At 43.0% G+C, this 15,671-nt stretch overlaps 1 protein-coding gene across 2 annotated transcripts in view; it reads right to left on the bottom strand.

Annotated features, from left to right (window-relative positions):
- Positions 1-15,671, bottom strand: part of SGCG (sarcoglycan gamma) — a 130,409-nt gene that overhangs the window by 56,056 nt on the left and 58,682 nt on the right. For both annotated transcript variants that reach the window (XM_066582234.1, XM_066582225.1), the window contains exon 3: positions 1,722-1,823. In XM_066582234.1, the coding sequence (XP_066438331.1) occupies positions 1,722-1,823 (102 nt within the window). The remainder of the gene's footprint in view (positions 1-1,721; positions 1,824-15,671) is intronic.

Below are 15,671 nucleotides of genomic sequence, written 5' to 3'. Positions count from 1 at the left end.
TACACGACTAACTCAATTACTATATCAAATCAATGTTAATGTAATATTTCATTGCCATTGTTGTTTGCTATTAATTGTGAACATAATTGAGGACACAACAGTGAACTATAGCGAAATAAAGAGAATGTTCTCAACAAGACATTTATTACAATAGATTAAATGCCACAAAGGAACATACAGAAAATAAATCAAGTTGGATGTAGTTAAAATGTGGGACTCTATTAACACCAACAGTCTTTAATAAAGACATTTAATCCATGGCTAGAAATGACCATGGAGATCTGTTCGTCCCCAATTAGGGAAGATGGAATAGTTATGTAATCAGCGCAGAAAACTTCTCAAAACAGACCTGACTGAATCATTTCCTTATAAGCAAATAATAAATGTATTAAGTCAAATCAACTGCAATTTGTTCAGTTCGAATCTAGCTTACTGGAGCTGTTAAAATAAACACCATGTACGTGTTTTAGCTGTTCACCACTATAGGCATAGTTTAAAAAATTCTCCTATGAGCACCATAAAATAAGTTAGTGCTCACAGGGCAGGTTCCAATGGGTCCAGGGGTGTGCTTATTCGGGTACCCATTCCTGCGCTTTCGTCTATAAACTAGTTTATGGTGCTTATAGGTAGTGACAGAAGCCCTTTAAATGATGAACTGTCTAAAACCAACACTAGAGCGAGTTTATGAGTCTACTGCCTAATGTTTATATACAATTTCAAGAAAAAATAAGTGGACCATTTGGAATCATCTGGATGGCTGCATTAATCACTAATAAAATGGCGTCCGCTTGTTATAGTAGCTAAGTCACAATTATAGACAAACAAAGTCTAAGTAATGACACACAAATAGTTGTATCATTCCTGTCTTTCTCTATCTACAAATGGAGAAAATGTAGGACTGTTGCTACTCTCCCAGGGAGTTGGCACCCTATTAAAATTACTCCAAGAACATAATGTAAAATCATCAGTAAAAACCCAAGGATAACGGGAAAAGACCAACAGAAGACTCTACAAACTACAAAAACCTTGGTTCCTTTGTCCACCATTAGAAAAACACTAAACAAGAATGAATTTCATGGAAGGGCACCACAAAGGACACCACTGATGTCCAAAAGCAAACATTCTAGCCCATTTTAGGTCTTCTCGAAACCACCCAGATGTTCCACAATACTTCTGAGATGTTCTATGGACAGATGAGACAAAAGTGGAACTTTTTAGTACAGCTGCATAATACTGTGTTTAGAGGAAAAAGTACCCTGCACATCAACACCAAAACCTCATCCTAACCGTAAAGCATGGTGGAGCCCGCATCATGGTTTGTGACTGCTCTGCTCCCCCAGGGCCTGGACATGATGATGTAGGGGCAGCAGTCTATGACCTTAAGCTGAAGAGATGTTGAGTGATACAACAAAACAATGACCCAAAACACACATGTCAACTAAAGAATGGCTGAAACAGAAGATTAGCATTTTGGAGTGGCTAACTCAGGGTCCTGATCTTAATCCTATGGAGATGCTGTGGCCTGACCTGAAGACGGCTATGCACACAAGGCATCCTAAAAATATTGATGAGCTGGAACACATTTGCAGGGAGGAATAGTATTATATTGAACTCAATAACAAAACAGAATGCAACAAGTTTTCAAACATTCATCTTAAAGTTTAACTCTATCTAAAATTTCTTATCTTATCAGTTCCCTTGACATTTCATGAAATGCTTACCAGCCTTGAACGAATTTCTTTGGCATACAATGGATACAGGAACTCTGATTCCCCTTCAAGACGTAGTCCCTCACTTGTAACACGTAAGTGTCCCATTCCAGTCTACAAGAAAAGGAAAATATTTTACTATAAACAAGTTAATGCCATAATATCTGCAATGATGTGTTTTTCTGTATGGAAAATGTGAGGTCTTAATTGGATACTAACTTTTCACACAACTTACACTCATCTGACAGCCATCTTTATATATTTTCCATTTTGTAATTTATTTTTTGGTTTTACCCCTGATAATTAAGTTTGAGGTTTGTCACTATAGGTCTTCCTTCCAACACCGTAGCAATCCACTGCAACTGTGCATGGTCTTCCTGTAATTCAAAATTTCCCCTTAATACTAAGTTTCCTCTCAATTCAATGGAAGCTTTGCCTGCAGCACCAATGTGGGCCCCTATGATACATACAACGCTGTCTACTTCCAGCACAGTCCACATTGAATGCGAGCTCAGCTGATCAGAGGGGATCCCGGGCAGCAAACCCCTGCTGGTCCTGAGTAAAGGTTATTTATAGTAAAAGTCCCAAAAGTCTAACATAACCGTTTTAACTGATATGCAATAATACAGTAGAGGGCACTGATGAACGCTTTTACAATGTTTGTAGGTGTAGAAGTAAGCTAATGATTTAATTGATTGGGTTAGGAATAGAGATGAGTGAGCGTACTCGCTAAGGCAAACTACTCGAGCGAGTAGTGCCTTATGCAAGTACCTGCCCGCTTGTCTCAAAAGATTCGGGTGCCGGTGGGGGCGGGGAGCGGCGGGGAGGAACGAGGGGGGAGATCTCTCTCTCACTCTATCCCCCCTGCTCACTCCCGCAACTCACCGCTCTTCCCCGCCGGCACCCGAATCTTTAGAGACGAGTGGGCAGGTATCCGCATAAGGCACTACTCGCTTGAGTAGTTTGCCTTAGCGAGTACGCTCGCTCATCTCTAGTTAGGAACTATCCCTTGCAATTTTCTATTTGGGGTTTCCATGATCTGCTTGCTCCAGATTATGACACTCTAAGCACTTTGAAAACATATGAAATCTTTATCCTAGGCCAGTGTTTCACAACTACATTCGTCAAGTACTTCCAGCGGGTAATGTTTCTGGATTTCCTTAGTATTGCACGGGTGATGTAATTATTGTTAGTATCTCAGAAATGGCTACAGGTGTTCTCTGTATATGATATCCTGAAAACATGACCTGTTGGGGCTTCTTGAGGACTGGAGTTGGGAAACAGTAGTCTAGTAGACCAAGCTGCTTTGTACATCATGTGGTGGGGCACCCTCATGGTTCCTTGAGACTGTCGAATGTTAATGAGTTTGTTGCAACTGTTTATTTTTAATTTATGATTTGTGCCTGATACACTGTATTCAAGAATTGTAATTGCATTGCTTTCTGTTTCTTGTTTTATGCTCACTGTTTGCAGTTAGTCATATTGGGAGGATGAACTGATGTGGGACTTCACAAAAATAAAATTTTAAAAAATGGGTGTGAATAGTAGGAAGTATGCCGGACTTATGGCCAATAATAAAGGGAGAGAAGGGTACTGCACCAGGTCCACAGAACAGCGTCAGCAATAAGTCCCTGACCATGACATGAGACAGTGGTCTCTATCACGGAGCTCATGAGTTCAAGACTGTTATGGTTCGAATTAGAGTCAGTTGACAAAAGTCATGATGTTGTTTATCTAGCCAGAGGTCCCAATGTCTGCCAGTTCTTCTATTCCTAGCTGACTGCTTGCCATCAGAGACTGTTTTAATAAAGTTCCGGTGCACTTAGTCTGCAGATGGATTCAGAGAAGCTTCACTGCAAAAACCTCCTGCTGGTAAGCACACATGTACCGTGTGTCATCAGGGACATATATGTTCAAGACAATAGATTGCCATAGGACCCAGTACCTGCCAGTGAACTTTCCTTTCAACATAGCATAGTTGTCAGGATGGGGGTCCTTGCAGGGCCCACAACTGGTTCAGATGTGCAAGCAGGGGAAGCATTCAAGGTCTTGGTGAGGGTGAACCATGGGAAGAGGCTAGACCGCCCCAAATCAACTTTTGTTTGGCACTCAGTAGGCTTGCAGGACACGGTGGAATGGTAGCTACTGGAATACCCACTGGAGGAGAGGATACCATGGGATACAGGTTTCAATTACTTTCTGAAGCAATTGCAGCACATGTGAAAAAGGGAGTTTAGCTGCTTTACTGTTAAAAATCTTATAGACTTTATTTCTTAAGTGCTCCACATATGTCAGTCACAAAGGACGTGTTTTGACTCACAAGCGAGTCTTGATCACCTAGTTTGAATAGGACATAACTCCTTTTAAGTCAGACATGATTAAAAACTTCATTAAAAACAAGGGTTGCACCTGATATTTAACTCCTACTCCTCTAGTCATGAATTAGAATATGCAAAGAAAGCCATTTACCTTGACTTCTTACTATTGAATTGTTACTATATATCAATTTTGCTTAATACAAAGTTTCAAAGTATGTTTCAATTCACAGGATTCGTTGATATCAATCAAATATACGATATTTTCTAATGGAACAATACATTTCATATTACAAAGTGTAAAAATAAAAATGATATTAAAGCACATGCAAAAAGGTATATATGAATATAATACCTTTCATCTCTGCATTGGATACTTGCAATTCTATGTGAAACCAGATAATATTAACTCCAATATACATATATGTATATATATATATATATATATATATATATATATATATATATATATATATATACATGTCGTTCAATATATGCACAAAAGATCAGATCTCTAATTTAATCCCTTAGGATAACGAGTATCCAGTTTAAATATCTCATATGCCTCTCGTTAATATAATTGTTCTTGGTCTACTTTAAATTTTCTGCCTTTTCTGAGTAGCTCTATGCCATAGAATATAAATGTATCAACACTTTTATTATTAATATCTATAAAGTATTTAGCCACTCTTGAACTGCCTGTCTCTCCATTTTTGATATAACGCACATGTTCTGGTACTCTAGTTTTCAGTTTCCGGCTAGTGCATCCAACGTATTTTTTAGCACATGTGGTCTGTTGTGGAGTATAAGCAGGAGCAAGAAAAGCTGGAGTAACAGGCCTGGGAGCAATAGCAGCACTACTCCATGTGGAAACAAAACCTACTGCACTATTATGGAGTGATGACCCAATATGACCAGCCTGTGGGACACAACTGGGTTTGATATTATACCACTACCACAGACGGGTTCATCTTTGTGCACAGATACCACGTCCAGAGCGACCCCTAGACAAGTAGGTTCCTGGAAATGAGACCCCCTGTTCTCGGAATCGGTAGGGGTCTCAGAGATGAGATTCCCACTGATCATAAAGTTATCCCCTATCCTGTGTATACCAGATAACTTTAGATTTTGGGACAACTCCTTTAAGGAGAAATAAGTATTATCCAGCCCTTCTCTTGGTGATAACTGTTGATCACTGGTGGCTCCAGCAGCAGAAGTCCCAGCTATTGGAGCCCATTGAACCTCCCACATCCCATACTCGAGATACAGTAAGAATAAACCACACTATATAACCCAGAAATCTTTAAAGGAGATGTCCCGAGGCAGCAAGTGGGGTTATACACTTCTGTATGGCCATAATAATGCACTTTGTAATGTACATTGTGCATTAATTATGAGCCATACAGAAGTTATAAAAAGTTTTTTACTTACCTGCTCCGTTGCTAGCGTCCTGGTCTCCATGGTGCCGACTAATTTTTGGCCTCCGATGGCCAAATTAGCCGCGCTTGCGCAGTCCGGGTCTTCTGCTGTTCTCTATGGGGCTCCGTGTAGCTCCGTGTAGCTCCGCCCCGTCACGTGCCGATTCCAGCCAATCAGGAGGCTGGAATCGGCAGTGGACCGCACAGAAGAGCTGCGGTCCACGGAGGAAGAGGCCATCTTCAGCGGTGAGTAGAGAAGTCACCGGAGCGCCGGGATTCAGGTAAGCGCTGTGCGGGTGGTTTTTTTAACCCCTGCATCGGGGTTGTCTCGCGCCGAACGGGGGGGGGGTTTAAAAAAAAAAAAACCCGTTTCGGCGCGGGACATCTCCTTTAATAACGGTAATACTTAGAATCACTGGTGTAACTATTGGGGATGCGGTTGCACCCGGGCCCAGGAACCTTAGGGGGCCCATAAGGCCTCTCTTCTCCAAATATGTAGCCCAGTACTATGAATAAAGCATTATAGTTGGGGGCCCTGTTACAGGTTTGGCATTGGGGCCCCGGAGCTTCAAGTTACACCTCTAAGCTAAGGGGTTAAGAGACATTGGGAGGCCCAAGATAAACTTTGCACCCGGGTCCATGAGCCTTTAGCTACGCCCCTGCTTAGAATAACTGCTTAGACATGGCACCTGATAGAGCAGCCTTATTGCTCTGTACTATACAATCATCACTGCCAGAAATGCTCTGTCCACATGACTTAGCCATATGCATGGGTTTTAAAGGTGTTGTGCCAATTTACACAATCCCTCTGAGAATACATTGCCCCAGTTGAACAGCTAATTGCCCTGGTTCCCGCTCCGACAGCAATCATCTGATCTTGCTGGGATGCAAGGCCTGCCAGAATGGGAGCTCCTTGAATTCCCTGAGGAAGCTTGAGCAAAACACGTGTTGGGACGCAGGTTATACGTTTGGCACTATTATTATTTTCATGTTCGATACAGTATTTAATATGCTTGTTGTATTATCATTGCATACCTGATTGTGACAGCATTGGATATCTCTTGCATATACATTTCTCTATTAACATGACATGCTAAATGCATTCATTTTTGATGCATTATTTCTTTTTGTTTGGAACTCGTCTCTTCCGTAATGTGATATTTTAATATAATTCTATTTAATAAAATGTAAAAATTCTTTTTATTGAGGCTTTTGCGTGCTGACTAGAGATGAGCGAACCTACTCGGCCACGCCCCTTTTTCGCCCGAGCGCCGTGATTTTCGTGTACTTCCGTACTCGGGCGAAAAGATTTGGGGGGCGCCGTGGGGGAGTGGGGGGTTGCAGCGGGGAGTGGGGGGGGGGGGAGAGGGAGAGAGAGAGGGCTCCCCCCTGTTCCCCGCTGCTACCCCACGCCTCCCCCTGCCCCCCAGCGCCCCCCGAATCTTTTCATCCGAGTACGGAAGTACTCGAAAATCTCGGTGCTCGATCGAGTAATGACTCGAAACGAGTAGGTTCGCTCATCTCTAGTGCTGACCTCTTTTTTCATTTGCTCTTACTGAGTGTCTCTCCATTCTGAGTTACAGACAAGGGTCCAGAGCGGGGATCTCTAATATGGCACATGCACAGGGGTTGTACTCTTGGAACAATCCATTTAAGTACATATGCTTCTATAGAATAACAATTTCCTTGCATTCTCCTATGGTTCATTTTACTCTGTAACTTGATGAACTTCTGAGCTTCCTTTGGACGGACACTTTGGTTGTGAATACATTGTCTCATTAAGTTATATAATCAGTGATCAGCAATGCATATCTTCTTTGCAACATCAGCAAAACTTTGTAGTTAAGCCACCAGAACTTGCATTACTATGCTCGACATCCCTGTTCTGAAGGATGAAGTTAGCACACACCATAAAGCAGCATGAATATCCGAGCGTTTTGCTTTATATATATCCCGTTTATGTGACCTGCATGTGCATATGGTTCTGGTTTTTATGTCTGCCCTCTATGTTTTATGAGACTGATATAGCCTGGCTACTCTAGGATCCTCATAAAGATCGTTTCCTGGTTACTCGTCTGCTGCATGGGGTGAGTTTGTGCTATAGTTAAATATACAAATCTTTGGCACCGCTGCACTGGCAGCTGGAAACCATTTTTAACGAGCAACAGCTATAACAGCTTTTGGAAGGCGTCTAACAGAAGAAAGTAGGTTGCAGAACAGTAGCTGCGGAGCTCCACAAACTTTTGTAATGAAAGCAAAACCCATTAAATGATATTACTTAGCTGTAAAAACTAATGCTGAATTGTGTTAAAAGGGTTTAATTCAAGACAGTAAATAAGACTAATAGAAGCGACCGAACGCAGATGTGTCCACATGTAACTTTTCTTGAATTAACCCTTTCCAATCAACTGTCTGACGTCTAAAGACTTTCTGATTTGAAGGCTGTACAGTTCCGATGTCAGAAGACGTCTGGCAGGGTATTCTTACTGTACATTACTGGCCGCTCTGTTGTCAGAGGCCTCTCCAGCATGTCCCATACCGCAGTACTGGCTCTAGCCAGCAGATGGCGCCATTGTATAATGTCAAAAAGAGAAAGACCCCTAGGAAACCCTGAATCCAAAATTGGATTGCAAAGGGTTACGTTAAAGGGGTATTCCCATCTTGAAGTTCCTTTTCAGTGTGTGTAAAATGTCAAAATAATACATTTGCACATAAGATTATCTCCTGGCCTGACCATGGCTACTGCTATGATCAGCTGTTTCTTTCAGTAGATGGGCTTCTGGGCAGCATGAACAAGTCAGTGGATTATTTTGACATTTTTAACACATCAAAAGGGGATTTCCAAAATAAGAATACCCCTTTAATGACTCCAATTGCTCAGGATATACAATTAGTACAGTCTCACTCTATCCAGCAAACAAAAAAAGCTTTTATGTATGTGTATATATGCTTCTTTAATAGGGAAGCTTATGGTAAGGATGGCCAACAAATAACATCTACTGTACGTATACTTTTTTCTTGCATTTTACAGTACACATCTTGGGATATGTTGAGTTAGGCTGCCTGTCCACGGGCGATAGTACATTGCGTTACCTGCAGCCATGGGTAACGTAATAAATGCTTTCCATAGCGTTGCTATGGAAAGCGCAGCCCCGTTGTCCACGAGCGGAGAATCATAGCGATTCTCCGCTCGTGGGGTTCTTGTCGCGATTCTCCATGGTGAGCCTATCTGTCAGATAAGCTCACTGCAGAAACCTGACAGCTTTCCCCCCTCGTCCCCTGCGGCGAAATATCGCTAGCAATATTCTGTCATGGCCGTGAAGAGGAGGCCTTAGGGTGAACAGCTACTTGCGTTTTTTTAACGCTGCGATATCGCTGCGTTTTTTTTACACGGTTGTCAATGGGACTTTCTAATGTTAAAAACGCATCGCACATAAATTGCAAAGCACAAACTTGCGGTGTGTTTTTAACATTAGAAAGTCCCATTGACAATCATGTAAAAAAAACGCAGCGATATCGCAGTGTTAAAAATACGCAAGTGAGTGTTGACCCTTAAGAGAAAACATATATCTTGCATGCTACTTTCTAGTACATACTATGATAAATTCCATTTCCTGGGGATAGATGTAGAGGTGTTTATTGTAAAACATTGGCTTACTATCTGGGATAGTGTTCTTTTAAGAAAGTTTGTCGGGAAAGGCTTAAAGTACCTTTATACGGGGTATTATCAAATTCTGCCTGGAAACAGCAAATTCAGGTGATGATCATACCTTGTATATAAGGCCGCAGACAGGACACCGATCGAGAAATCGCTCACATGTTGGAGCTGCTTGGTTTTTGTAGCAGAACTAATAACTAAAAGACTGTCGGGCCGTGTAAACAGGAGCCACTCAATATTTAAGTGACTCCTGTTTACTGTGAATGGTGGGGGGCAGCTGGAATGATCCCCGACCACTCCGCCTCTATTACTGTGAATGGTGGGGGGCAGCTGGAATGATCCCCGACCACTCCGCCTCTATTACTGTGAATGGTGAGGGGCAGCTGGAATGATCCCCGACCACTCCGCCTCTATTACTGTGAATGGTGGGGGGCAGCTGGAATGATCCCCGACCACTCCGCCTCTATTACTGTGAATGGTGGGGGGCAGCTGGAATGATCCCCGACCACTCCGCCTCTATTACTGTGAATGGTGGGGGGCAGCTGGAATGATCCCCGACCACTCCGCCTCTATTACTGTGAATGGTGGGGGGCAGCTGGAATGATCCCCGACCACTCCGCCTCTATTACTGTGAATGGTGGGGGGCAGCTGGAATGATCCCCGACCACTCCGCCTCTATTACTGTGAATGGTGGGGGGCAGCTGGAATGATCCCCGACCACTCCGCCTCTATTACTGTGAATGGTGGGGGGCAGCTGGAATGATCCCCGACCACTCCGCCTCTATTACTGTGAATGGTGGGGGGCAGCTGGAATGATCCCCGACCACTCCGCCTCTATTACTGTTAATGGTGGGGGGCAGCTGGAATGATCCCCGACCACTCCGCCTCTATTCACTTAAATGACTATTGCTCCTGTGTAAAGCACTGTCGGACAGTCGCCCTGTGAAAACATCATGAGGAGGTGGAGTGCGACTTAGGTTTCAGGATACGATGGAGCCAAGGAGTTATCAAAAATATATGTTTAATTTACAAATACAGAAATGATGATTACACCAGTATGAGTGTAAGGAGCAACAAGAGTAACTGACAATATAAAAACTATCTGAGTTTCACTCTATGGTTACTTAATACTGTGCCACTAACTCAGTTCTGTGTCTGTTACTTAATAGAAGAGATAAATGAAAACAACATGAACGATATTTTAAAAGTTAGACTAGTAAGAGCAGACTGCAGACACTGGAAGCGGCAGTCCTTTTGAACAAGGTTTGAACATCACTACAAGGAACGTGTTATAACTAAACACAGCGTCTATACCCCCATGACATGACAGAAATCACTGCAGTGTTTCCCTATTCAACAGGCCTGTTGTGAGTCTGGACTAGCGTGCACACTCATGATCCAGGTTGGAGTGGATCTCACTTACAGTTTGTCGCTGCAGAGTACAAGCATCTTTGCTCCAGTATTCCCTTAACCAGTTTTCAAGTACACAAGCTGCAGCACGTGAGCCTTGTAAAAAAAGTTCTAGTAATTGATCTCCTTCTCTGCAGATTGTGGCTCCGTTGTCTCCTTGGGGCTACGGTGGGTTTAGGGGGAATCCTGGTGCCTCTCCTCCAGATGCTATACTCCCCTCTTACTCAGGGATGTATCCCAGAACCTCCTTAAGTCCATCTCCATAGGAGCAACTCTTACAAGTAGCCACACTCTAGACTCTGAACACTTCCTGCCAAGCTCTATGACTGTAGGACATGTGAAGAGGCTGGGCTCACACCCATACACTATCCTCTATACACAGAGGCTGCCTGTATTAACCTCTTGTGGGTGGCCCCTTACATAAAGGTGCCTATAGTCTCTTATTGTGGAGAGCATCTAGAAGGTATGAGGAGACTTGAAAGACCATGCAATGCTCCTCTGGGAAATTTGGTATGCAAGTTTTATAATGCCTCAGCAGCGCCACCTATTGTAGCATTACTACAAGTCAGTGTCTGAACTTTGAACAGGCCTTACAACATGACTGGGTGACTGGAAATAGAAGCTAAAACCAGAGTCTTTTGCGGAGGGAAAAGAATACTATGCACAGGCAGACTGTTTTGAGGTTTTTACCCCTCATTAGTGTGCAGTAGGTTGCTGGCTGGCTGAGTGAGAGGCCTATGATGTGGGTCAGGAGGAGTGCACTTTCTCCTTGTGGAGGCCACTTAGAAGGTAGGAGGAGACTTAAAAGTTTATAATGCTCTCTCACAATGTAACTGCACCCTTTGAGTGATACTAGAGATGAGTTCGTTGACTGAAGTTTGAGAGTCTGTACACTGACGAGTATGCCAGAGTACTGGTCAGAACAGCTGCAGCCAGAGAGTGATGGTCAGCGGTGTCGGAGAGAGTGAATTGATAACTAGAATGAAATGGAGGTCCCGGAGTGGGTTTGTCATATAGCAAGCCAGAAGGCTGGAGTGGAACAAAGAGTTAGTGTGAATGTTGAAGGGCCTACCCTAAGAAGTGCACCCTGCCAACGTTAGAGACAAGCTAACCCTCTGTAAAAAGACTGACTTTTGATGCACTGAAGTTAAGTTGAAGCAAAGAATATGCACTCGGAGTAGCAGGGTACTAGCCATTAGCTTATAGGGGTGGCACTAGGCAAATATAGTCTGCGAACATGTGACCCTTCTTAGATCTGCCTGACCAGATCTTCTTCCTCCATGAGGCAGAGTCTTGTAGAGCTACATGAACCCTCCTGGCTCTGCCTACTCCTCTCTACTGTCCCGAGGTGCCCCTGTCAGACCATTGGGGCCCTCACAACACAATTGCTTATTTTTGCTACTGTGTTTATGTTATGAGCTTGTTTCTAGAGATGAGAGAGCACACTCGGATAAGTCAGTTACTCGAGTGAGCATCGCTCTTCTCAAGTAACTGTATTCTTGTTCGAGCAGGCTCGGGGGGCAGCGTGGGGTAGCGGGGGGGAGAGAGATCTCTCTCACTCCCTCCCCCGCTATCCCACGCCCCCCCGAGCCTGCTCGGACAAAAATGCAGTTACTCGAGAGGAGCGATGCTCGCTCAAGTAACTGACTTATCCGAGCGTGCTGGCTCATCTCTACTTGTTTCCAGTGCAGTATTTATATAAACTTGGTTCTGGGGCTGCATTTATGTAATGAGCTAGGTTCTTCTATTGTATTTATGTACTGCGGTTGGTTTGTGCAGTATCTATGTTATGAGCTACGTTCTGGTCCTGTACTTTGATATAAGCTTAGCTCTGGGGTTGTATTTCTCATATAAGCTTAGTTTTAGGGCTGTATTTATGTACTAAGCTTGATTTTGGTGCTGTATTTTTGCTATGAGCTTGGTACTGGTGCTATATTTATGTGCTGAGCTTGGTTCTGGAACAGAATTGATACACTTAGCTGTTCTGGTATGGGTATACTGCTATCCTATTGCTTTTTGCACAAGCAGAATACAGGCAGACTGCCTATCAGTGCAATATAATCAGTGATGGGGGGGCCACAAAAAAAATCTGCACAGGCTGCCATCTAATCTAAGGCTGGCACTGCCCACTGATAAGGCAAATGGTTGCCAAAGTTGGCAAATTATTAATATATGTCTAGGAGGAATAGCAGAGGAATGGCACAACGTAAAATTATATGAAAAGAAACTCTGAGATAGCAAGTATTTACTTAAACAGGAGCGCTGACAGGTCCTCTTTAAATTAGACAGCGGAAAAGCCATGATAAGTATAAAGCATCCGGTAAATTCAGCAGCCATGTCAGCTTGTTTTATTTGTAAATGATGCTTGTTACCCTGCCTGTATATCAGTACATCATGGTGATAAAAATGAGGAGTTTAATAGGCCGCACTGATTCAATATTCCCAGAAGTAGAGAACACTGCTGTTGACCTCAATGACAGTTTTACCACCAACAGCAGATAACTGTGAGAATGATGACACAGGCTGTAAGCTTTAATGTGGAAAGCTCCGGGATTCTCATATTTCAGCGCTGTGGTCCATTATACATTGGCAGATATTAGACCTTTGTTTTCCTATGGAGATCCATCGTTGTGTCACTTGTGTAATAGACATTGCAGGACATTCCGTTATGAAAATTAAAGAGCACTCTATCAAGCTGTGATAACATAAAAGAGAGGTGGGTCCATTTATTCTTCCATGTCAACTTTTTTTTTTTTTTTTTTTTAGAAAACTTAAATATATTTTATATCCATCCCTTCTTGTACTAGATGTGACTTTTCTGCATAATATTGTTTCTCTGTGATTTATAGTGACCCTCCATTCCTAGGCAAACCAAGATTGCCATACCGCGTCTCTGACTACCTGATGCAGTGTGTATTGGTAGTGCATCGGTAGTCTAAGACACTATATGCTGCTCTGATTGGCCAGCTCTGATCACCATCTCCATAGACTCCTCCTCTTTGGTTCTTCTAGTGTTCTCTCAGGTGCTGGAATAGAGGAGCCAGAGAAGGAGAATCAAGGCTGCGGAGAGTTCTGAGCACCAGCGGCACTCTACATAAAGATATGAAAGTACCAGACAGATGGGGGTCTGAGAAGATCACTATTGGGTGGCATGGGCATGAAGGGAGCACTATCCCTTATGGGGGGCAGACACACAAAGGACACAGCCTTGAAACATAGGTCGAAGTTGCACTGGGGGTAAAGAAGGCCAAAGTTAAACCTTTCCACCAGGGTCCATGACTGTTAAGCTACAGCATTGCCCAACAGGTCATGAATGATTGAAAAATGTCCCGTGAAGAGGATCCCTCTGGCAATTTCTTAGCCTTGCATCACACGGGGCGGATTTGCTGTGGAAGTTCCCTGCGGAAGTTTGCTGTGGCAAATCCGCCTACGGCCGCTAATTCTGGGATTGGCCAGCCATGTGGACAAGATTTGTCATAAATCTCATCTACACAGGGCGGCGAATCCGTCGTGGCAAAGCCGGCAGAAGCCAGCTCTGTGGCGCGGATTCCTAGGACCCAGCATGTCCATTCTTTTTTTTTTTTCTGCTGTGGCCGCGCTTTCCTCTATAGGAGAGCCAGCCGCAACAGAAAAGCATGCGGCCAAGCCGCTCCAAACCCGCGTCTGAGTGCCGTGGGTTTTGAAGCTGCGCTTTCCGGGTAGAAATATCGCTGTTTTTGCTGCGGCAAAACCGTGAGATTTCCGCTGAGAATACGACCCGTGTGACCCCAGCCTTAAAGTTAGAAAACTTTATCTTGACATTTAACTCATTTTGATCATTTACATAGATTGTGCTAATAATGCTGTAAATCGAGTTATCACAATGTGCCAGTTCTGTTAACTGCTACATTTGTATGCAATGCTATTGAAATCCTGAAAATGAATGTCCTTTATGTCTTATATCGATAGACTCGGACCTTCAGATCAAGAACTGCTTATTGTTAGTGGATTTCCATACTCTGGCTAATAGTTGGGGTTCTAGATATTGGCATCCTGCTCTATGATGCCTACATGCAATAACACATTTGAATAAGTTATTTGTAAATCAACCTATAAGAATTGTAGCTACTAGCAAAGAATATACTTCTAATTAGCTGCAAATGTATCAGAACCTGAGCCCACCACACGATTGTCTGGTATTTTGGTGTGCCCATTAAACCCAGTCTGTTGGTGGACTTGAGGACTGGCATTGAGATACAATGATGTACTGTAGATAACCAGCATTGCACGCAAGCCATGAAAGCTCCGATCACCAGGAAGGGCTTCAACTGAAAAAAGACTTCAAAAACACACGATATTTTCAGGTATTCTGTTGTTTTTACTTGGTAGATCCTATTTTAAAACTGTTGTTCCGTAGCCAACAATAAAGTGTTCTCTGTGAATTAGAGCCAAGCGTAAGATAATGTTCTCTCGCTGAATTTCACCCTGGTGCACTATATTTAATCAGACATTTGTATTTTATTCACATAAAGGTGTAATTAACAGCATGATAAAAATCTGCAATAATCTGCAGTCGTACTGGTTAATGCCCATACAGCATTACAACGGGGCTGATAGGAGAAGAAACATCTGGGTTTAAAACAAGAACATCATTGCGGATTTCGTGATGGTTTCCATAAAATCTAGCTGTCTGTTCTACTTTGCGGTGGCTGCCAGGATACTTTGGTAAACAGGTCAAGCAAATCTGCCTTCTCTAAATGAGACTGCACAGTACAAGCCTTCTGAAGTTAATATGCTTGATCTTGGATTTGCAGGTATGGAAATGTTACTCTGTGTAACCATCTTACAAACAGATGGAACCATAGTGTGACTGTAAAAAAGCTTATATCTAAAAGTGACCGACCACAATTCGTTTATCCTACAACACTGACATGATCATATTCCTGAGATCCATTAATTGGTCTACATTTATAATGTGATATTAGGATAGATAAATAGTTACCATCACCTTCTTTTTTAGTTTCTTCCACCATCTCTACCATCTGGGGTGATTTGTATTGCCTTGGTGCACCACCTTCTGAATATGCTCCACTCAACAAATACCTGATGTCTGGGTTCACACAGGACTGAAATCCCGCAGAATGGCTGTGGGTTTTGGAGCGGCTTCGCTGCCTGTATTCTG

The sequence above is a fragment of the Eleutherodactylus coqui genome, chromosome 1, assembly GCF_035609145.1.
Source record: "Eleutherodactylus coqui strain aEleCoq1 chromosome 1, aEleCoq1.hap1, whole genome shotgun sequence".
NCBI classification, from domain to species: Eukaryota; Metazoa; Chordata; class Amphibia; order Anura; family Eleutherodactylidae; genus Eleutherodactylus; species Eleutherodactylus coqui.
The sequence above is the reverse complement of the archived record's forward strand: the minus strand, read 5'-3'. Positions and strand labels throughout refer to the sequence as shown.